General features: G+C 40.4%; 1 protein-coding gene across 5 annotated transcripts in view; it reads right to left on the bottom strand.

The window, feature by feature from the left end:
* LOC145246009 (uncharacterized) overlaps positions 1–25013 on the bottom strand; it is a 747004-nt gene that overhangs the window by 35111 nt on the left and 686880 nt on the right. The window contains exon 14 of one of the 5 annotated variants that reach the window (XM_080107816.1): positions 17641–17787. The exons of the other annotated variants lie outside the window; for them this stretch is intronic. Coding sequence (XP_079963942.1) covers positions 17776–17787 — 12 coding nt within the window. The 3' untranslated portion in view covers positions 17641–17775. Of the gene's footprint in view, positions 1–17640; positions 17788–25013 lie in introns of those variants that run through there. 5 annotated transcript variants of the gene reach the window in all.

The raw sequence follows: 25013 nt of genomic DNA, 5'->3' as shown, positions 1-25013 counted from the left end.
GGTACCCCTGCCATGACCATTGGAGCACCACCGGCGATAGGTTCCATCTGGATCACCCGCGGAGGGGGATGTGGACGTGGAATACTAGTTCGGCCGTCTGTCCGAGTACGTACTTGGACAGAATGTTAATTAGAGAGGCGACATAGATTTCTTATCTTGTCCCACGTTCTCTGTTCACTGCTAGGTCATTTGGACCATAAACTAGTTATGGCCCGTTTGAAGTTAGGTAATAGGCCTAGGTTGGCTGGCTACTGGAAGCTGAACATCTCCTTGTTGGAGTCGGCCGACATCTGGGAGCAGCTAACAGCACTAATTCAGTGGAAGTTAGTGGGGCGGTTACCAGGAGTAGCTGGTGGGTTAGACTTGCGTCCAATGCCTCGTGTTAACTAGGGCTTGGACCAAAAGGCACCTAGATGATAGGCTGACCCAGGAGGTGGCAGGGAGAATCCCCTAGAGATAGCGTTAGTTAAGGGGGACCTTGGTCGCTTGGCTAGCAAGTGATACGAAAGTCAAGTAGTTAGAGCTAGGTTAAACAGAGTCTCTAACGAAGCCATGAATGTTAACGCTGTTGAGCATAATGCCATCTTAAGATGCGGCTCGGATGGGTACATTCGGGAGGTGAAAACTCTGGGAGGATGCACACTTGCATCGACTCGAGAGATTTGCAACAGGTTTCGGCAACATTTGGAGGAGCGCTTCACTCAACTACCCAGACTCTGTGGCCAGGAGTTTGGCAGCTATTTAGCTGGCTCGTCCTGCCTTACTGCAGTCCGAGCGGCTAGCTGTGATGGGATGGCTACAGAGCGTGAGATCATTACTGCGTTGAAGCAAGTTGGCTATAACAAATCTCCAGAGCTCGATTGTCTGCCCTATGAACTGTATTTGAGGCTGTCGCCCATGTTTGTTCCTCTTCTAAAGGATGTGTTTAACCACTGGTTTGCTCAGGGATCCATCCCTGGGCAGGTTACCAAACGAGTGGGCACATTACTGATGAAAAGAGAGTGGCATGGTGGGGAGGACTTTGATGATTATAGGTTCATCACTCTGCTAAACACAGAGTTGAAGATTTTGTCCTGCGTTTTTGCAAGCTGACTGTAGGTTGTTATCGGTGACTTGGTCGAGCTGGATCAGAACTATGCTGTGAAGGGTCGATCGATTCAAAACAACTTGCAATTGGTTCGCAGGATCATAGAGGAGTTAGAAGATAACACTGGAGCTGCGCTGATCAATTTAGATCAGTCCAAATCGTTTGATGGTTTCTTGGAATCTGTTATGGAGACCGCTGGCTTTGGTCCGGACTTCTGCAAATGGGTCTCTGTTCTGTATCATGATCCTGCGGTAGTGGTGCAAGTAAATGGTAGGTTGTCGGAGCCTTTTGGGGTCTCTCTGTCAGTGCGCCAGGGTTGTCCGCTGTCGTCTCTGTTGTATGTCCTGGTGTTGAAGCCCTTCCTTTGCAAGTTAAGGGACAAGGTGGCGAAACCAGTTTTGCGCGGCATAGCTCTATCTGGCGGCAAGTTTGCTAGTGTGTCCGCATACGCTGATGATGTCACCATTTTTGTTGTGCGAAGGACTGATATTAAAGTGGTGGTGGAGGCGATCGCTGAGTATGAAGTTGTCACAGGGGCCGTAGTCAATCACAGCAAGTCTGTTGGCCTGCGGTTGAGTGCCTGGACTGGGGTAAACCTGCTTCCAGGTGAGTTTGACTGGATGGATGGCCCGATAAAGATTCTCGGTCTGTGGTTCAGGCCTGAACTCCAGCTGGACAAAAATTGGTTGGAGGTACAGATGAAGGTCGAGTCATTGGTAGGGTCTTGGATTCGGAGCAGATTGCCCTTGAAGGGTGGCGCAGAGGCATGTGCAACATTTGTGTTTCCGCTGATCCTTTACCGCTTGTCTGTTCTTCCCCTGCCTGCGAACTGCTGTAAGGCTTTAGAGCGCTCCTCTTCAAGCTTCTTTGGAATTGGGAAAAGCTGTGTGTCCGTAGACAGGTCTGTAAGCAGAAACTTAGCGAGGGAGGCTCGGGAATACCGGACTTATTAAGTCATAAGCACACGGAGAGATTGGTGTTTCTGAGTCGGTCACTGCTTGAGGATTTGCACTGGGTACCAGCTCTGGAGCAAGCTTTTCCACAACTCATATCTGCCCCTGCCGTTGAAGGTTGAAGAAGAAGACCGGTGGGGAAATTGCTTTTCCTCACTGAATGCCAACCTGCCCTTAGGGCACTGCCGTGGTCAAGTGACCTTGCACGGCCTAGGAAGAAATGATATCAGGATTTTGTGGTTGGGACCGCAAACGATCTGTTGGTGGAGCAGCTGCACATGTCAACGGGAGAGGTTCTCTTGCTGTGAAATTGGGCGCCAGCCAGTAGCCATTTAAATAATGCAGAATTTTCGATCACATGGATGCTAATCCATGATGTGCTGCAGCTCTTTGGCAGGCTCGCCAGGGATTGGAGGGATAGAGATTATTACTTTCCCTCCTGCCCGCGTTGCAATGATGGAGATGAGGAGAAAACGAGAGAACACATGTTCTTTTATTGCAGCAGAATTCGGAGTCTCTGGGAGTATGTTGGAGAGGTAACGGCCCGCATCAACCCCGAACCGTCGGTGCCGCTTGATTTAGCATACGTTGTCGATAATGTGGACCCGCCGTTTACTGGGGAGAAATGGTTGATGTTTCTAGCGATTCTAGCAGTAGCTAGGCTTTCATGTCTTGTCTTTCATGGGTTTCATGTCTTGACATTGTCCATGGGGTTGGATCTGTTTTAGATCGGGATTTAGTTGTTTACTTTAAGTAAAGATCAGATGCGATTGGAAAAGATTACATCGCATGGACTTTGATAGGAGGTAGATGCACAACGCTAGCTTGTGCCTCCAACAAGGTGCTAGATTCAAGTTTGTCTTCCCGCCCTAGTGGTATTGGTCCAGTGGTGCTGGTTTCTTTTTGGAACCCAGCCCCGACGAACAAAGTATCGGTAGCTTAGTAAAGTGTGTAACCTCTTAGAGTGGAGAAATTGCTTTATTAGGGCCAGAATGAGAGTTTTTCATGTTCCCCTATTTGTTTTTTTTATCAGCGCTAGGAGAGCTTCCAAAGATGCCCATTCCCCACTTTGTTTTGTTCCCGGTCTGTTTGCCCTTGCACGTTTGTTTATCTTGGAAGACGCCATCCAACCTGATATAATTTATTTTTCAAAGCATTGCCCTTAGGTTCCCCCACTCCCCACAAGGGGGATGACCTGCTTGCTTTCGACTTTCGGGTCGGAAGGCAGTGGGCGTTCCATATTTAGAGAGTAGGTAGGGAGGGATCCCATTACTAATCTGCCCCCATAGGCATTTTGTTTTTTTTCTTTTTCTTTCTTTTTGGGTGTTTATTAGTTTGATCCCCTGTTCAAGTACCTACATTGATAGGATGTTAGTTAGAAAAGGCAATATAGATTTCTTATCTTGTCCCACGTTCCACAGGCTAGGTCATTCAGACCATAAATTAGTAATGGTCTGTTTGAGAGTAGGTAATAGGCCTAGGTTGGCTGGGTACTGGAAGTTGAATGCCTCCTTGCTGGAGACAAATGACTTCGTGGAACAGCTGACAACATTAATTCAGTGGGAGTTAATGGGGGTGGTACCGGGTGTAAGACCACTATTAGGCGTTTTTGGGTCCAATATAGCCAAAGCCTTGTGTTAATTAGGGCGCAGATGAAAATGCACTTAGATGATAGGCTGACCCGGGCAGTGGCTGGTGGGTATCCCTTAGAGATAGCATTAATTAAGGGGGACCTCCAGCGCTTGCCTAGCGAGCGCTATGAAGGTCAAGTAGTTAGAGCTAGGTTAAAAAGAGTCTGTAACGAAGCCGTAAACATTGACGCTATTCAGTGTAAGGCTGTCTTAAGACGCAGCTTAGATGGGTACATTTGGAAGGTGAAAACCCTGGAAGGACATAACCTCGCATTGACTTGGGAAATTTGCAATGGGTTTCGGCAACATAGGTGTTGTTTTTTTTTAGCAGCGTAAATTAATTGACTGACTTTTTGTAAATCGATACACGTTAACACCTAAAGATTTCTTAGGCATGCTTTTGATTATACTCTTAACCCATAACTAAGCTTCTAAGTAAATACTTACTAGCCATAGTAGATGGATTTAAAGTGACCTATAATGAACAGCAACATAGATTTAAAGTGACCTATAATGAACAGCAACATAGATTTAAAGTGACCTATAATGAACAGCAACATAGATTTAAAGTGACCTATAATGAACAGCAACATAGATTTAAGTGAACTATAATGAACAGCAACATAGATTTAAAGTGATCTATAATGAACAGCAACCCTTAATATCTTTCTATTGCAATAACTTATGCACAAACTGAACCGGTACTCATTAATACAAACCTCCAGATATTACGAGAAAGGCGAAGCCATCTTCCCTCGTTAGAAGTCTGAAGACAACAAACTCAATGTCTAAAATTCCATGCATTCGTATACAGTGAAAACATGCCACTTATCCATCCATCTATATTTAAATATACTTACAGAATATGCCATAACTTGTATCTTCCAGGTATAACTGTATTAAACTGTACTCCAAATCAAATGTTTTCTTGTATCTATATTAATCATATATCTTATCTTTCAGTCATATTAAATATTCAGTTTGGACACCAAATTTTAATTTCTAATATTAAGTAGATCATACTTTAACATGTTATCCTATTCCTGAACTTACAAAACTATATCTACCCAATACATTAACTCATCTCTCTCAAACCAATGCTGTTGCAAATTTAGTTGCTTCCACTGCATGAATTTTCACCTATCCCCTCTCCCATTAAAAATGAAAATAGAAAGCATCATAATGTCCTTTTTAATCCTTTTGAGGAGTGTAATTTTTCAGTAGATGTTAACCTAAATAACCGATTTTTCAGTAGATATTAATCTAAATAACCAATTAATATTAACTACCCATGCGGGGTCGTAGAAATACCTGGATTTGGACCCAGATGCGGAGCGAACCCTCTGGGTGCTGATGGACTCATAGATCTTCCCAAGTCATCCGTCTAGGAGAAGGAAAACTCTGAAGGTAAACCTAGAGGAGGGGTGCCTCTTCACACCTGGACGACAACCTTCCTAGAGCTGGTGACTCAAACAAATAACCAGTTGGCAAACCTAAACTGCTTAAGGAGGAGATAGGCTCTGTCTATTGCACGGCTTTCATACTCCTTCTTTGCCTAGTAGCCAGGCGTAGAGGCGCTATCACAGGGACTCGTCAGAATCACCCAGTGGTTGACCTTGTTTCCTGTCTAGGGCAATAAACGCCGCTTTTCCCCCGCTCCCGCCACATCCCATCCCCCTAAACTGGACACAGTGGGGGTGCTTCATTACCATATATGTTGGTGCAGTTGGACTGGGCTAACTTTGCCTAATGGATTCAGGGTACCGGATTGACAGTTTCCTGACTGCTGTTTCCGACTGATAGTACAGGAGCCTTAACTCTTTGGTAGCACTTAGAGTGGCTGCTCCATCAACAGTTGTATAATATCAAGATGTTTGTAGTGCCATGTCGCACATGGAAAGGGACCCTGCACTCATCCCCAGTGGGCTTTCCTGAGGCCACAATCCTGTGGGTGAGGACAGCTGATGGTCTACTTGTATTGCACAACCACTTGTCCAGCACTCCCTCACTCACTAACCCTAACTGAAACTTTTAAATTAATTAAAATGAAATGACAGCTTAACAAAAATTATGTTTAAACCGGGAACAAACTCAAAGAAAACCAACCTGCCTCCTCCCTTGAGGCTTGCATTTACGAATATCCGCGGGCTTAGAACTAACTTAGATGAGGGTGAATCATTTCTCCTTGTAAACAGCCCGGATATCTTAGCCTTAAGTGAAACTAACCTTCACTCCTCCATTCCCTCTAACCACTTTAACATGCCTGGTTATCTCCCACTCTGCCGTAAGGACTCGGACAGACATATGCATGGGCTTGGAGTCTATATTCGTAACACCCTCTCCCTAACTAGAGAAATAAAACTAGAATCAGACGACCAGGCCTTTATGTGCTTCAGACTTAATATGCAACACAATATTAGCTACTATTTTCTCTACTGCTCTCCCTCAACTCAACCTAATAAACAAAGTCTCTGACAGCATAGATATAGCACTCTCCCTCAATACTAACGGCACAAGTACATGTATTTGGTGACTTCAATGTCCACCACAGTAACTGGCTTGGATTCTCTAATTACACAGACGTAGCTGGTAGCACAACAAATATCTTCTCTATATCCCATTCCCTATCTCAGATAGTTACATTCCTGACACGTTTCCCAGACCAGCAAGCTCAACATGCCTCACTTCTAGATCTATTTCTGACAACAGTTCCTGATGATTGTACAACAAATGCCCACAGCCCACTCGGGAATGCTTATCACGCTGTGATAATGGTAGAAATTACCCTAAATTCTCGCCTTAAAACTGAAGACCAACTACTCAAAATAACGAGGTATTAATAAAGGGCTGACTGGGAAGCCATCAGGGAACTCATCAGAGATGCCCCATTGTGAAATATTTTTTCTCTTCCAGCAGAACAGTGTGCAAATGAGACCACTGAATGGTTCAAAACTGCAATTGAAGCACATTTTCCCACATGGAAATTCTATAGCAAGCCCCACTCTCCCCAATGGTTTACTTCTGCTTGTGCAGCTTCCATTGCTCAAAAGCAGCATGCATTTCACAGATTCAACCGACATAAGTCTAGTTCAAACAGACAGAAGTATATAGAAGCTAGAAATAATAGTAAGAGAGTAATAGCGACAGCTAAGACAGATTACACTGAAACCACCTGGAAACGCATTGAAGCACAGAAATTAGGAACCCGTGATTTTTGGAAAATTTACAACAGTATAGTAAATAATGGAGAGCCAACGATTCCCCCACTATCAAACAATCATGAGGTTGCTTGCATGGCAACCGACAAGGCTAATCTGCTTGCCAGTCGGTTTGCCTCAAACCCCACACTGGACCCGGCACACCACTCCCTCCCCAACTTTCCTTTGCGGACAGACGCCACACTAGACGATATGAAAATCACCCCTTCTCAGGTACATGGAATCATAAAAAACCTAGACACCTCAAAAGCATGTGGACCAAATCTCATCCCGGCTGTGCTATTAAAAAATGCTCTGCTGAGGTTGCTCCAGTTCTCTCCAAACTTTACAATAAATGCCTTAACGAATCTTGTTTTCCCGACTGTTGGAAAACCGCTTTTGTGGTACCAGTCTTCAAGAATTCTGGTAAAAAGAACTGACCCACTAAATTATCACCCCATTAGCCTCCTCCCACTTTTCGCAAAAATATTTGATTCCTTAATTAATTAAGCCCTAGTCCAACACTTAACAGCTGCTAAACTCCTGACCGACAAACAATATGGATTTAGGCAAGCCCGTTCAACAGCAGATATCTTAACTGTAGTTTCTGAACGTATATACCGTTCATTGGACAAAACAGGGGAAGGTAGAGCGGTAGGCCTTGATATATCTAAGACTTTTGACAGGGTATGGCACGATGGTCTTCTAAGGAAAATTAGATCATATGGAATCACTGGAAGAATACATAATGTAATTAAATCCTTCTTAAGTAAGAGAAAAATCCAAGTTGTCCTTGATGGTCGTACATCTAAACAATATGATATAAATGCGGGAGTACCTCAGGGGTCTATCCTTGGACCTTTATTATTCCTGATATTCATAAATGACCTCTCTGATAAAATTGTTTCGGAGATGGGTATATTTGCCGATGACACCACTCTCTATAACATGCATGAGGGGAAAACAAATGAACACATATCTAAGGAAATGGCAGAAACACTAGAGGATGACCTCCAATCTGTAGTGGAATGGGGACAAAAATGGATGGTCACATTCAATGCTGCCAAGACTAAGCTTGTTTCCTTCAATAACTACAAGAAACCTTCTCTACCACCAATAGCAATGGCCAAGAACACATTGCCTGAAAGTACTTCTTTTAAACTCCTTGGCCTAACGTTTACAGGGAACATGAACTGGAATAGATACATTGAGAGCATTGCAAAGGCTGCTGCAAAAAAGGTGGGCTCTGTTCCATGCTAGAAAATTACTTACGCCTGAAAGTATTCTGTACCTCTATAAGGCCACCATTCGCCCATGTATGGAGTACTGTTGTCACATCTGGGCTGGTGCATCTGCTGCTTGTCTCTCGCTCCTGGACAGGGTTCAAAAGAAAATCGCCAACCTGATAGGTCCTGAACTGTCATCTAGGCTTCAGCCTCTATCCCATCGATGAAATGTTGCATCCCTCTGCCTGTTCTAATACTGAATGCTCTGGCAAACTGCAAGCACTTGTGCCTCCTCAACGTGACTACCCCGACAAACCCGACAAGCAACTAAGTCCCACCCCTTTACAGTAGAGATCCTTAGGTGTAAGAAACCCTTTTACTCCAATAGTTTCTTCCCCAGAACTGCAAGTTTTTGGAACTCCCTTCCGGGATTCTGCTTTCCCAACTGTACTGACATGCAGAAGTTCAAGTGTAATGTGAACAAACATCTTGCTACTCATCTTCCTTCATAATGCTCCATAAATTATGTCCCCGATAGTAGCCCCCTACTTCAATGTGGCACTGTGCGTTGTTTGGGGTGAAAATTGAATTAAACAAAAATGCAAGAGAGCTATATGCTCAGTCGGTTAAATCCAAAGTAGCTGAGCAGCAGCTTGGTTCCCACCAGTTTTGGCAAATAGCAAACAGGATCTTGAACAGAAGTGTGCGTTCTACCCCAACCACCATCAATGGACCTGAGGTCATCTCATCAGCATCAATCAGACAAGGCCAAACTATTTGCAAAGAACTTTGCAGCTAATTCTACCCTAAGGTCATCAACTCCCCGTATTTCCTCCTATAACAGACAACATGCTATGCAAAATACAAATATCTGTGCGCGAGGTCGCCAAGCTAATCAAGAAACTTGATTCCAGTAAAGCAACTGGCCCTGATGGCATTCCAAAAAGTGCTAAAAAAGCTTCAACCAGAACTTGCCCCCATACTTACAAAATTGTTTAAGTGTTGCCTTAAGGAGAAGTGCTTTCCAACACCTTGGAAAACCTCCTCAGTATGCACTGTATTTAAGAATTCAGGTGATAAGTCCCCTCCCTCTCAGTACAGACCAATAAGTCTCCTGTGTGTCATGAGTAAGTTGCTGGAATCCATATTAAATAGAGAAGTAGTCAACCACCTCAGCAGAAACAACCTTCTTAGTGACATGCAATATGGTTTCTGTTCTGCCAGATCTACAGCAGATGTACTAACGGTTATATCTCATAGGATTAGTGAATCTCTTGACAAAGGCTTTCTTTCTAGGGCAATTGTTCTTGACATATCAAAGGCCTCCAATAAGGTATGGCATAAGGGCCTACTTCACAAGATTTCTAGCTATGGTATAACTGGAAATGTTTTCTCAATCATTAAATCATTTCTCTCTGATAGGCTCATAAGAGTAGTGGTTGATGGGCAGAAATCAGAGGCCCTCAGTATTAATGCTGGAGTCCCTCAGGGGTCCATCTTGAGCCCAACTCTCTTCCTGATCTACATTAATGCTCTCCCAAAACACATACTTAAATCATTCATTGACATCTATGCTGATGACACGACCATGTATGGCAACACATCAAAGGCCGTAAATGATCAAGTTCTCTCTGATTCTCTCTCCTCTGATCTCGAGCACGTGGTACAGTGGGGGTAGAGGTGGCTGGTTACTTTTGATGTATGTAAAACCAAGCTCCTATCTTTACATCATCAATGCTCTGATCCCCATCTGGCATCAATTGAAATGGATGGCTCTTGTCCAGGGGAAGCTCCATGTTTTGATAGGCTTCTGGGCTTGACCTTTACTCCTGACCTGAAATGGAACAGGTACATCAAGTCAGTTGCCAACGTTGCTGGAAAAATGGTAGGATCCTTCTACTGCTCCAGAAGATATCTCACTGCTGATGCAATTCTCTATCTATATAAAAGCCAAGTACGTCCAAGGATGGAGTACTGCTGCCACATCTGGGCAGGAGCTGCTAAAAAAAGCCTATCCTGCCTTGACAGAGTACAAAATAGACTTTGTGGCTTAGTGGAGGATGCTCTGTTCTCTTCCCTGCAACCTCTCTCTCACAGAAGAGATGTTTCGAGTTTGTCTTTGTTTTATCATTACTTCCATGGCAAGTGCTCGTCTGAGTTCGAATCTCTGGTCCCTCCTCGCCAATCTTTTATGAAAAACACCCATCTAGCTGAAATTTTCCCCACTCCTTATCTGTGCCAAAACCAAAACCTAGATTCCATGAACAAAGCTTCTTTCTTAGAAGTGCTCGCCTGTGGAACTCTGTTCTGGTTGCCTGTTTCCCACCTGACTACAATTTGGATGTCTTCAAGTCCAACATAAACAAATTCCTGATGAACCGCATCCTTAAGTAAGACCCTTTATCAAATCTCCAATACTAACGTACTGTACACGCAATAACCCTTATCCCCGAGTGGTTTACAGGCCTTGATAAGTAGTGACTACCTTGTAAAAAAGAAAAAAGGTTAACATTCAAGTTACGATATCTTTTTTCTTTTTTCGTACATTGTTAGGTGAAATATTTGTTTACATTTGTTTTTATTAAATAACAGAAAAACATTCTCACATTACGATGTGTGTAGGAACATGATGAGAATTGGCAACCAGATGTTAACGCATCCACCATGAGAAACAAAATGAAAAATCGTCATTTGCACATGGCTCCACGCATCGCTTCCACTTGGGAAGAAAAAAATAAGATAACCACAAAATAATTATCAACCAATGGCAGAGCTCCACGCCTAAAATAAACACCTCAAATATCACAGTCGCTGGGAACCAGTTGGCCACTATAAAAACGAGGTATTTGAGAGAACCTAGAGGAGAGAACAGGAGATTTTCGCCCAGCTGCGTCAGTGAATGCATGGACATTCTCCCACCCGACCTAAGAGATGAAGAAGAAAAAGAAATAAGGCACCAGTGAACTGAAGCCGACTACGCTCTCATGTTATGGGCCAAACGCCTTCAATTCTAAACGCTGCCTAATTCACACAAACCAAAGAAGAGCGAGGAGGAGAAAGACGACGAAGACGCCGGGCTGCTAGCGCTGATGAAAGAAGTCACTGCTTTCCAGTTACAAGCTAGGACATGCATCACCGACAGCAGGATGGCCGGCCTACCCTAACCCTCTTCATCGTCTAAAAGATAAGTTACATTTTACGAACATTCATCTCCTTTGTTAAATCCCTTTTTTTATAAATACCGAGGCCATAGATGTATGTATGCCTAGATTAAATACAATAAAACAGTCTACGTTATATTAAATTCTTTATATTTTCATTTTCTTTTTCAGTATTTTATTCGGATATTACTTTTATTAACCAAAAACCGGTTCTGTTTTTTTTAATAATTTATTTATTTACCATGCGCCATTGTATTGAACTGATTTTAGTTTTAAGCAAAAAGAAATAAGTTCCTATTTTTTCATTAATTTATTTATTACATTATTTGCATTGATAATCAATCGTTTTGAATCCACTCTCCATGTTAAGAAATTGCTTTCAAAATAACGTTGGGGGAGTCTATTATGAAAGCAGTTCTTAATATGGAAAGGTTTAGGTTTTATGTTCTCATTTTGTTTACTTTACATAAGTATAGCTCCTTAAGCTCACGCCAAATAATATCCAATCAACGTTTGGTTGGTTGCTTTTTGTTTTATGGCATATCAACCCTTTTCAGGTTATTCAATGCCGAATCCAGTGATTTTGAAGAAAAGTTTTTTGAAAGAATACCTTTGTTTTTTTTATGTTGGTTTCTATTTAACCCATAGTTGGGACCCTGCAATGTTTTTACACTCTGGGTACGATTGGACCTGTGAGCAATGGCAATTAAAGGGTGGCTCCACATTCCCCAAAGCCCACAAGCTGGAGCCTCACCATTGGATATAGTTTAAGGTTATATCCAGGATCCCAATTAATATTTGAAGCGATTATATACTTGTGGTTTGAGTTGTCCCCCTTTGCAAATTGGCTGTTTGGAGAAATGGAAAACTAGATGGTTCTGTGTGGTTTGAGTTGTCCCCCTTTGCAAATTGGCTGGTTGGAGAAATGGAAAACTAGATGGCTCTGGTTGATAGTCAATTTGCATAAGTGGAGAAATGGGCAGCATATAAACGGTACTTTTTTTTAAAGCAGGGTGAAGAGTGCAGAGTGTGAAACGACGGTTGTAAGAAGTGATGGTGAATTCTTTTTGTGACGGTGAATTGAGGAAAAGTTGAGGGAAGCATTTACCGAAGGACCATTTGTGGCATATGGCAAACTAAGCCGTATGATGTGGACCGGAGAGCCTATCGATGTTTACGCCAACAATATCAGGAGGTTGACGGGACTAGCAGGATTCAATGGAGGAGGCCGTCAACAGATGGTTAAGATGGCCTTTATCAATGGCTTCCCGGACCATATTTCTATAGCTCTGCAGCGACTGCCCAGTGTAAATACTATGGAGGTGGTGGAGTTGATTACACAGGCTAGGGTGCTGGCCAGGAAAAAAGAGAGTGAGCAGGGAATCGTAGCTGTCGCTCAACGAAGCAAACTGCAGCAAGAAATTGTGAAGGATGAAAAGCAGAGAGGACTGTGGCAGAGACCCAGGTTCTCTGGCAGATGCTACCGATGCCAAGGCCCTCATATGGTGCGGGAGTGTAGGGAGCCAAAACCAGAAGTCACGTGTTACCGCTGTGGGGAAGTCGGCCACATCAGCAGATTCTGTCCCCAGAAACGAACAGAGGGAAGCCACTGCGCTGGTGGCTACCCCACTTATTCGATGAAGGTGCTTCAGGGTGTGTCACCACAAGTAGAGGTGACCCTAAATGGACGAAGTGCAAAAGCCCTTGTCGACACGGGCTGTACATCAACAATTGTCACCAAAGACATGGTTGACACATGCAATGGAACCAGCAGCATTACAGCAGTTGACGGCAGAGAGATGAAGTGCAATGGTACAAGTATTGTTCGGTTGATGGTACGTGGGATGTCACTAACAATCCAGGCGATTGTTATTAACAAAATTGTCACGGGTGTCGATGTGGTGCTAGGGATGGACGCAATTGCTTGACTAGATTTGGAGGACATCAAGGGGCTGCAGGTGTGCAATTCGAAAAAGGTGTCACAGGAACGGCCGGGTCAGACAAAAGTTGCACGATAGAGGACCAAGATTTCTCTGCACACTTTGATGGTGAGAAATGGACAGTCAAGTGGGCATGGAAGGGAGAAGCTCCCATACTGAACAACAGAGTAGAATGCTATGAGCATACGTTGCGAGGAGGCACAAGAGATGAATTCGAGAAGGAGGTGGACCGATGGATCTCAGAGGGGATTTTAAGACCATGGATGGAGAAGTTGGAAGGTGTGCTGCCGTTAATGGCGGTTGTTCAGCCCACAAAACAAAAAGTTCGGCCAGTACTGGACTTCAGGGAGCTGAACGTACACGTTGCGTGTCAAACGGGAGGCGATGTGATGGACGTGTGCGGAGAGACCATGCGAGAGTGGAGGCAGATTCAGAAGGCTGCGACGATTGTGGATTTAAAATCTGCATACCTATAGATCCACATTTCACAGGAATTCTGGAAATACCAGCTGGGCAGGTACAAGGGCCGAATGTACTGCCTGACTAGGTTGGGTTTTGGCCTGAATTCTGCACCAAAAATCATGGCAGCAATCCTCAAAACAGTGCTAAGCAAGGAGGATGCAGTTAGAAGAGCCACCAGTTCCTACATTGATGATATTTTGGTGGATGAGACGGTAACAACTGCGGAGGACGTAGTAAAACACCTCAACAGCTTTGAGCTAATTGCAAAGTGCCCGGAATCGTTGGAGGGAGGAGCTGTGTTAGGGTTCCAACTAAGAAAGGACCAGATAGGACGGTTAGTGTTCCGGAGGGGAAATGAGATCCCGGAGGTGTCGGAAAAATTGAGCAGGCGAGAACTCTTCTCAATATGCGGAAGACTGGTGGGCCATTACTCTATTGCAGGATGGCTACGGACTGCATGTAGTTATATCAAAAGACTAGCTAGTGGAGCGAAGTGGGAGGATGGAGTTGATAAAGAGACTGTGGACATTATGAGAGAGATTATTGAAGAGGTGAATAGGGAGGATCCAGTGAGAGGTGTTTGGCATGTACCCAACAGTGCAGAAGGTGTTGTGTGGTGTGATGCAAGCTGTATAGTAGTGGGGGTCACCTTGGAGATAGGTGGTGTTACTGCAGAAGATGCTGCTTGGTTGCGGAAGAAGGACGATGTGGCTCACATAAATGTGACGGAACTGGATGCGGTTATGAAGGGCATCAACTTAGCCTTGAAATGGGGGCTACAGAATGTTGAGGTGAGGACTAACTCAGCCACTGTGTTCTCTTGGATCCAGTCCGAAGTTACAGGAGAAAGGAGGGTGAAGACGAAAGGCACTGCCGAGATGCTAGTAAAGCGTCGATTGATGATGTTAAGGGAGCTGATTAGGGAATTTGATCTTCAACTTAGGGTCACTATCGTTCCTTCAGCGAAGAACAGAGCAGATGTGATGACGAGGGTGCGGAAGACCTGGCTAAAGGCGCCGAATGAGGTGGCTGTTGCAATATGTTGTGTGAATGAAGACACTCTGAAGGATTTGCATGACATGCACCATTTTGGAGTGGATAGAACCTTGTTCTTGGCCAGGAAGGTGGACCCCAGAATCACAAAGGAGGCCGTTAGGACAGTGGTTGAGAGATGCAGCCGGTGTCAATCAATTGACCCTGCGCCGAGTAGACACGAAGCTGGTGAGGTTTAGGTGGCAGAGAACTGGAGCAGGTTGGCGATAGACATAACGCACTATCGACAGAGGCTATATCTGTCAATGGTCAACTGTGGACCAGGAAGAGTAGCCATTTGGAGGGAGATCAAGGTGGAAAATGCAGGTGAAATTGCAAAGGTCTTGGAAGAGGTGTTTTTGGAGAGGGGTCCAGTGATGGAAGTGCTAATGGACAATGGAATTGCTTTTCGCTCAGCTGCCATGAAGAATGTGTTGGATAAGTGGGGAGTGCGGCGCTATTTCAGGGCTGCATATAGACCAGGCGGAAACGGAATTGTGGAGCGGCATCACAGGACCATTAAGGCTATAGCTGAAAGGGGCCAGATTTCGACGCCAGAAGCTGTCTTCTGGTATAATATGGCTCCAAAGTCAGGGCAAAAAGTGGAGTCAGTGCCGCAGAGGGCAGTCTTCAAGTACGAGTGGCGGCATCCCTGAACAGCACAGGTACCCGCGGAGGAAGGCGACAAGCGAGCGACTGTGTGAGTGGGAGAGGAAGTGTGGATCAAACCGCCTGATGCTCGCTGTACCACACGCTGGGGGAGGGGCATTGTGACAAGTGTCCAGTCCCCAAACAATGTATCTATCGACGGCATCCCTTGACACATCCTTGATGTGCGGCCGGTAGTGGTGTCATCAGAGGAAGACAGCGACGTCGAGCCAAGTAGCGATGTTCACGAAGAGGCTCCGCGGAAATCGCAGCGAGAGAGACGGCCGCCATGTTGGTCGAGCAACTACGTGATGGGTTTACATGTGATGATCGTGTAGATCAAGGGGGCGTGTGGTTTGAGTTGTCCCCCTTTGCAAATTGGCTGTTTGGAGAAATGGAAAACTAGATGGCTCTGGTTGATAGTCAATTTGCATAAGTGGAGAAATGGGCAGCATATAAACGGTACTTTTTTTTAAAGCAGGGTGAAGAGTGCAGAGTGTGAAACGACGGTTGTAAGAAGTGATGGTGAATTCTTTTTGTGACGGTGAATTATTTTTGGACTTTGAAGAGCTCAACCTTTTGGAAGGAACAGCTGTGTCTTATATATTTTTTTTAATTTTTTTTTTTTTCTACTTCACTACAATACTGCATAATGTTTTGTTAGTTGAAATCAATATTTGAAGCGATTATATACTGCATAATGTTTTGTTAGTTGAAATCAATATTTGAAGCGATTATATACTGCATAATGTTTTGTTAGTTGAAATCAATATTTGAAGCGATTATATACTGCATAATGTTTTGTTAGTTGAAATCAATATTTGAAGCGATTATATACTGCATAATGTTTTGTTAGTTGAAATCAATATTTGAAGCGATTATATACTGCATAATGTTTTGTTAGTTGAAATCAATATTTGAAGCGATTATATACTGCATAATGTTTTGTTAGTTGAAATCAATATTTGAAGCGATTATATACTGCATAATGTTTTGTTAGTTGAAATCAATATTTGAAGCGATTATATACTGCATAATGTTTTGTTAGTTGAAATCAATATTTGAAGCGATTATATACTGCATAATGTTTTGTTAGTTGAAATCAATATTTGAAGCGATTATATACTGCATAATGTTTTGTTAGTTGAAATCAATATTTGAAGCGATTATATACTGCATAATGTTTTGTTAGTTGAAATCAATATTTGAAGCGATTATATACTGCATAATGTTTTGTTAGTTGAAATCAATATTTGAAGCGATTATATACTGCATAATGTTTTGTTAGTTGAAATCAATATTTGAAGCGATTATATACTGCATAATGTTTTGTTAGTTGAAATCAATATTTGAAGCGATTATATACTGCATAATGTTTTGTTAGTTGAAATCAATATTTGAAGCGATTATATACTGCATAATGTTTTGTTAGTTGAAATCAATATTTGAAGCGATTATATACTGCATAATGTTTTGTTAGTTGAAATCAATATTTGAAGCGATTATATACTGCATAATGTTTTGTTAGTTGAAATCAATATTTGAAGCGATTATATACTGCATAATGTTTTGTTAGTTGAAATCAATATTTGAAGCGATTATATACTGCATAATGTTTTGTTAGTTGAAATCAATATTTGAAGCGATTATATACTGCATAATGTTTTGTTAGTTGAAATCAATATTTGAAGCGATTATATACTGCATAATGTTTTGTTTACTGATTTCCTGACAGACTAATATGCTTCCTATGTACTCTTGCCTAATTTTACCCGAATTCTCGTGAATTCCCGTCAAGCATGGATCGGGCAAGACATGCAATTATCGATATCAGCCGAGCGTCGTAACAGATGCAGACAAAAAAAAAAAAAAAATAACGGAAAAAATACAAATGCATATAATTAAAAATAACAAAAAACCTACCTTGAAAAATGCAAATATGTTTTTTTTTCATGTTAGTATTTAATTTTTTTTTTTGCAAAATATTTATCAACAGAATGTTAGTTTTTTTTTCTCCAAGAAAAGATTTTTTAACCATATAATTGTTAGATGTAAGTACAAGTTTTTTTTTGTTTTGTTTTTTTTTCTTGTTTTCTTAATTTTCAAGACTTGTTCAGTCAAGTTCTTTTGGTGGCACTGTCCATCAGGAGAAACCATCCTTTACACACGATCTTTTTTTAAGTAAACATTTGTGTTTACAATTGTTGCACCTCATTTTTGGGGACAGCAATTTCTTCTCCTGACAATATGAGATTGTCGGCATCGATGTTTTCATTTCTTTTTCTTACATTTATAGATTTATTTTCTTGCCTGCATTTTTCTGTTTGGCGAGTTTGAAAATATATTTGTCAGCTTTTCTTTTTTTTTTTTCTTGGTTTGGTCGCTTTATTCCAATTTTAATGCCGTCTGCTTTCATTTAGCTAGTACTTTTTCATTGGCTAATCAAACTCCTAAAAATTCAATTAAAAAAATAATAATAAATAAATAATAAGTAACTAATCAGAACAATAAAAAGTCACCCCCGCCCCTTAATATTACCTTAAAAATTACTAAAAAACATAACAGAAAAAGAAAAATTAAATAAATAAAATAAAAAGTCGAGTTAGCGTTTTAAAATTTGAACAACGCTCGGCTGACACCAATGATTGCCGGTCTCGCCCGATCCATGCTTGACGGAAATTCACGAGAATTTGGGTCAAATTATGCAAGAGTAACGATGGTTTTAATGATCCTAATGCAATTACGCATTGTAATTAATGTTTCATTACTTAAAAATCTTTCTGTGAAAAAATCTTTGAAAATCATATCAATTTCTGCAAACTTTGTTTTAAAGGCTCATGAATTTTAAGAAAATATGTTCTCATTACATTTACTTTTCTCTCTGAATCCTCACTAAATATCAGTTGAATGTTTAATGTGATTATACTACATGTGTAATGTTATGTTAGTTTTCGATTTTGTTTTTTAACCAAATAGAGCTTCTTTAAATCCAGGAAAAAATACTTTCAGGAATGTGTGTAAATGCAACAAATTATACATTTTTGGCGACCAGTCTCAATAGCATTTACAGACGTCATTAAATAATCTACACAATACAAACGAAACTTTTTTAAAAATATTTATTTGCTTTGCTTTTTACTTTAACGAAATTGAACTCTAAATTAACCCTGAACTATTTTGTCAAATTGGTTTACTTCAGTTTATATTGTGTAGACATTCACTTGGCTATAACAAAAAATAGTTTTGACAAAAAAATGCATCCTGGGTGCAAATTCCTGGATACCTAAATGAACACCAATAAAAGGGCACTCTTATTTAATGATCTTAATGCAATTACACATTGTAATTAATATTTCATTACTTAAAAATCAGTCTGGGAAACATTTCTTTAAAATCATATCGATTTCTGCAAAATAATTTTTTTAAACAATCATGAATTTTAAGAAAATATGTTCTCATTTCATTTACTTTACATTTCTAAGCATAATCAATTTGATATCTTTGAACATAGTACTAAAATTCTTCATGATAATGTGGTATTTTTTTCAAACAAATTGTATTTCACGAATTGCCAGTCAATTTATATTTTAATGTAATTTTTTTTGGCAATGTACTCATTCATGATTTTTTGTTTGTCACTTTTACAAAAGTTTGTAGCAGTTATCTGCTCCTTTCCAGCGATAACTGCACCAACCAGCCGGTAGGTGTCGCGAAAAGCGACCTGGTTATCTGCCCTTGGGAGAGATATAAAAGGGGACGCCCGGATAAGTCTCCCTTTTTCTCTCGCTCCGCCTGGGAATCAGCCTCGCAACGAAACGGTGTGATAACGCGCCCGCCGGTCAACATCAACCCGGTAAGAGTTTTAGCAAATGAACACTTTTCCAGCCTTTTCCTTCAAGGGACATTAGCTCCACCGTCAGACACGCATATGTATGCGGACTGAATTCCACTCCTCACATGCACACACACGTACACAATAACATTTTTGTTCTCACAGGCGCACGCGTGAAATAAAGCATCTCTTTAAACTTTACTCTGTTAGTTTTAGTTATTCTGTCTCACTGCATGTGACAAGTTTGTCGTTTACGAACACGTATTTAATTGGGGGCACAACACCCAACTGCAATTCCTCCCCCTCCACAAGTTAAAAAATAGAACATATTGTGCTGCAATGGTTTTACACGATTATAAAGATTCTTTTTAACAATTAAAAAATACTTTTTAGCAATGAGTATATTTTTATTTTTGTACAGACTATGTTTTTTTTATTTTATCTAAATATTTAAATAATAATTTTAAATGAAATATGAAATAGTTTTTGTTTCTTATTCATCAAACCTTACTGCAAAATTAATTTTTTTAGCCTCTTACTCACTGTCTTCAAACATAGTGTTTCCCAGGATAAGAAACATTTTTCTCTTGCCCGAGTACTAGCAATTGTCTTAAGGTGGTATACTATTTCAATTGACGCCGATCAGAATAAAACTACACCAGGGTTAGATGTTACATGTAATTTCACTTATATTTAGTTTTATATGGCCCTGAGCAAAAAAACAAAACAAAACAAAAAAACCCAGATGATTCAAACTTTTTTCCCTAAAACAAAAAAACACACCCACTGTTATGTTTTTATTTACATTTAATATTGTTAATATTTATTTGCCTCCACACGAGGGCAAAATTAGGCACAAGATCGATTTTTAATGACGAGAATATCTAACAAATGATCAAAGCTAGGTTGCCTGGGAAATCACTTCTTTTTTTATCTTCCCGGTGTTGCTCAGAATTTACAATTCTCATTCTAGATAGAACAGGGGTGTTTAAGCACAGCATCTCCTGGTGGTTAGTCAATCAAAATATACTTTGGCAATAATTTTGTGCGGATCAACTGAATTTAAAAGACCTTATTTCAAAGGCACATGATGTCACAAGTAGCCGAGTTGGCTAACGCGGAACTTTTTTACCTTTTCCTGGCTATTGTGGTTAATTTTTTTTTTTTTGCACAGGTACTCGCTGCTATTTTCATTTTTTGGTCGGGGAATTCTCAATAGCATTATGCAAACAAGGGTTGTCTAATCATTAATTGTGTCAATGTATTTATGTTTTAATTTGAAAAGCCTGCTGAGACATCTTCCAAGAATGACATAATTTTTCTTACAATTATAGTGCCAATAGTGAGGAAGGAAAGAAACCCAGTAATGCTGAAATTTATGATGTAGCAATGGTTACCTAATCATTACCAAGACAATGTATTTATGCATTAATTTGGAAATCCTAATGATCCCTCTTCTAAAAATTGTTTCAATTTTCATAAAATTATGGTAGCCTTGGTAGGAAGAGAAATTATTTCATATATGTTGTACAATACCTGTCAAGAGTATGTTTAAGTGTTTCATATATGTAATTATATTACCGTCCGAGGGTAGGTAGACTTATTTTAAATATGTATTGTACATTACCTGTCCTTGCAAAGGTAAAATTATTTCATATACATGCTGTAAATTACCTATTCTAGGTAAGTTACATGCGTAACAGCCATCCTAGGATAGGTAAAATATTCTTTTGCTCGAAATAGCAAATGACACATAGACATCAAAAATTCCTCTCTCCTAAGAATAACAAATATGTTCAAAATCCAATTCAATTTTCTCATTTTCTGTATTTTATAGTATTTTTGTGACTTAGTCAGTCCCGGAAATGGCTGAAACAGTTTACGATCTTAAAATTATTTTATTTCATGTATGCTTACTGCTGGTTTTCTGTGAAGGTGAACTAGGCCAGTTTCTGTAGGGAGTGACCAATATTTTTCTGAATTTCCAATGTTACCTTCAGGGAATAACGTCACAGTTGTAGTGATGAGTAGAAAGAAGCATGATTATGTTGCTTTTAAACGTGCTCTGGAGTTCTTAACAAACCTTCACTTTTGTCATATTCCAAAAATATGGAATAATATGGAATCATATTCCGAAAATGACATCGTTTCTCTAACTATTATGGTATTGCTGGTGATGGTGATGGTGGGGGAGAACTATATTAATATTGAAAATTGTGGTAAAATAAAAGTTGCCTAATCATCATCCATGTCAATGCATTTATGTAATTATTTGGAAAACCTGAGTTATGGTCAAGAAATGATATCATTTCACTTAAAATGATGGTGTCGGTAGTAGAAAGGAAAAAAAACAATAATCTGGAATTTTGTAGTGAAGCAAGGGTTGCCTAATCACTAAGCTTCTCAATATATTTGTTTATTTCTTTGTAAAACCTGCTGAGTAATCTTCTGAAAATGACGTTTTTCCAAAATATTTTGTTGTCGGTAGTAGAAAAAATGAAACACAGTAATATGGAATTTGATAATGAAGCAAGGGTTGTCTAATCACTAAACTGTGTCAAAGTATTTATGCATTAATTTTTAAATCCTGCTGAGACATCTTCCAAAAATGACAATTTTTCTTACAATTATAGTGGCGATAGTGAGGAAGGAAAGAAATCCAGTAATGTTGAAATTTATGGTGAAGCAAGAGTTACTAAATCATTATCCAATACAATTTATGTATTAATTTGGTACAATTATTTCATACATGTGTAATACTCGTCGTAGGGTAGGTAAAATATTTTTTTGCTTGAAATAGCAAATGATACATAGACATTACAAATTCCTCTATCCTACAAATAACAAATATGTTCCAAATCAACTTCAATTTTCTCATTGTTTATACGTCCCGAACAACACCGGGTAGCCCTGCTAGTCTATTATATAAATCTCACCTGTCTGTTAATGTGTGTGTGTATGTTTGTATGTGTGCCTAAAACTTTCGACAGACCCAACCAACATGGACAAATTTGATATCATTTTAAAGATGAATAATATCTAAAAATTGGCCCAAACGGTCAAGTCTAAAGTTGGTCACCTAGCCAGTTTTCTGCATGGGGGAGTCATAAGATTTAGTGAAATGTTAACGTTATTTATATATAATTTAATAGATTCCCAATGTTATTTATATATATTTGAAAAAATGCTTAGTCATGTTGCCGGATGTGATGTCAGGTCTCGACCATGGCAACTTTTAATACTTACATCGACGTGAAGATCGAAATTACCAGTTGCTATATTTTAAAATGTAAACAATGCATTTCATTATAAAACTCAAAACGTCCGAGTCGTTACCCCAAACATTATATATGCTATTGTTTATTCGAGTATGGAGGGAAAGATGAGTTAATCAACGTTTGTTTCTCTAAAACCTTATACTTACAGATTTTAATATTATACTACATGTGAGTTAATGGATTTGGTGAGTCTTTAATGAGATCCAAGGTATAATCTCCTTCTTATTTTCGAGTAGGGGGAATGATAGCCTTACGTATTTACTTTCGATGATAACATCATTATCTTCTGTTAAGAAAGATGCATATAATATATTTATGATATACTACATTGACTTAAGATGTCATAGTCCAAAAATCACATGGCTGAACCGCTGATTCCAAAAATCAGTTAATGGGTCAGTGCATGCTGGAGGCTTATTTCTAACATTCCAAAAATCATATACATACATCAAGTAATCCTGAGTTAAGGAGGGAGGGAATAAAGGTCACTGGAATGCTGAGACTGATACTACACTCACTAATTCATGTTGAAATAATGGTTGCCTAATTCCTAACAGTGTTAATGTTTTCATGTATTAATTTCAAAAACAAGTATATTTTAAACAGTGGGTGGGGGATATGAAGTAAGTCCCAGAAATGGCTGAAACCTTTTATGATTTAAACATTATTTTATTTCATGTACAAGGAGTATGCAATAAGTAATGCCCCCAACCCACTTCCCATAGCAGTAGAGCAACGAAACTTGGCACTGTTATTAGTCTTTCTCTACATAGGAATCACCCAGAGTTATGCATTTCTCCCATCGTTTGATGCAGCTCTGGAGACCGTTTTCGTAGAACACCCCAGGTTGGTCCTCCAACCACGATGTGACTTCATAAATCAAGGCTGCATCATCTGGGAAACACTTTCCTTTCAAAAACCACTTCATGGCTGGGAAGAGGTGAAAGTCAGAGGGTGCAATGTCAGGCGAGTAGGGAGAATGGGGGAGGATTTCATAACCACATGCCTGTGCTTCTGATCTGGTGACATGCGAGTTGTGGACCGGAGTGTTGTCCTGCAGGAGGCGGGGTACCTTTGCTGATCTTGCCCTGCCTCTTGATTTTGATAGCTTCCCTTAATTTCCTCAAAAGTGAAGCATAATAGGCTCCTGTAATTGTGGTACTCTTTGCCAGGAAATCTGTCATCACTACTCCGTCCTGGTCCCAGAAGACTGTGAGCATGAACTTGCCAGCGGAGGGCTGCACTCTTGCCTTCTTTTGGAGGTGATGAGTCCAAGTGCTTCGACTGCATTGACTGGGCTTTGGTCTCTGGATCATAGTGATGGATCAAGGTTTTATCCTGTGTAGTCTTTTGAAAAACTTTGACTCATCTTCTTGGCACATCTCCAAATTCGAGCACTCAACGCGTTCTCGCTTCTGGAATGGTGTGAGCAACCTGGGAACCCATCTGGCAGACACCTTATGCATATGCAAATGGTCATGAATGATAGTTTCCACAGACCTTGTACTAATCTTGACATCTTGGGCTATTTGGTGAATAGTAATGCGCCGATCTTCCAAAATGGCAGCCTCAACTTGACGGACAGATGCCTCATCAATGGCAGAAGGGGGGGGGCGACCAGGTCTGGGAGCTGTTTCCACAGACTTCCGGCCATATTTGAATTCACGATGCGAGCGTTTTACAAGGTCATATGATTGGGTATTATCACCATAAGTTTCTTTTATTTCATCAAAAGTCTCCGTAGAGATTTAAATAATTGCACATGCAAAATTTCAGCTAGATCAGACAACTTGAAGTGGGTCAGGGGCATTACTTATTGCACGCCTCTCGTATATTTTTAACAGTGGGATGAGGGATATGAAGTCAGTCCTGGAAATGGCTGCAACATATTACATTACCTTATTTAATGTATATTTTTTACAGTGGGGTCGGGGATAAGATGTCAGTCCCAAAAATGACTGAAACCGATTAGGATTTAAATATTACTTTATTTCATGTATATTTTTACCAGTGGTGTGGGGGATATGATGTCAGTCCTGGAAATGGCTGCAACATTTTATGTTTTAGACATTACTGTATTTTATGTATGTTTTTAACAGTGAAGTGGAAGAAAGAAGTTAGTCCCTGAAATGGCTGAAACAGTTTATGATTTAAACATTACTCTATTTCATGTATATTTTTTAACAGTAGGATGGTGGGTATGAAGTCAGTTCGGGTATTGAATGAGATAAGCGGAAATATATACTAGCAGAATACCTAGCAAAACCCGGATTGGATGTGGTAGGTAGAAATATATGCTAGCAGAATACTCAGTGCCACTCAGGATTGGACAAGATAGGTGGAAATATATACATAGCAGAATACCTGGCGTATCCCGGGATTGAATAACCATGCTGGAAATATACACTAGGTTAGTACCTGGCGTTGCCTGGTATTAAATGCATTGCTGGAAATATATACTAGCAGATTACCTGGCGTTGCCCGGGATTGAGTGACATTGCTGGAAATATATACTAGCAAAATACCTGGCATTTCCCTGAATTAAATGACATTGCTGGAAATATAT

Source organism: Euprymna scolopes, chromosome 23 (genome assembly GCF_053919585.1).
Source record: "Euprymna scolopes isolate OS-2025 chromosome 23, ASM5391958v1, whole genome shotgun sequence".
Taxonomy (NCBI): domain Eukaryota; kingdom Metazoa; phylum Mollusca; class Cephalopoda; order Sepiida; family Sepiolidae; genus Euprymna; species Euprymna scolopes.
This window is presented reverse-complemented; position numbering and strand designations above follow the sequence as displayed.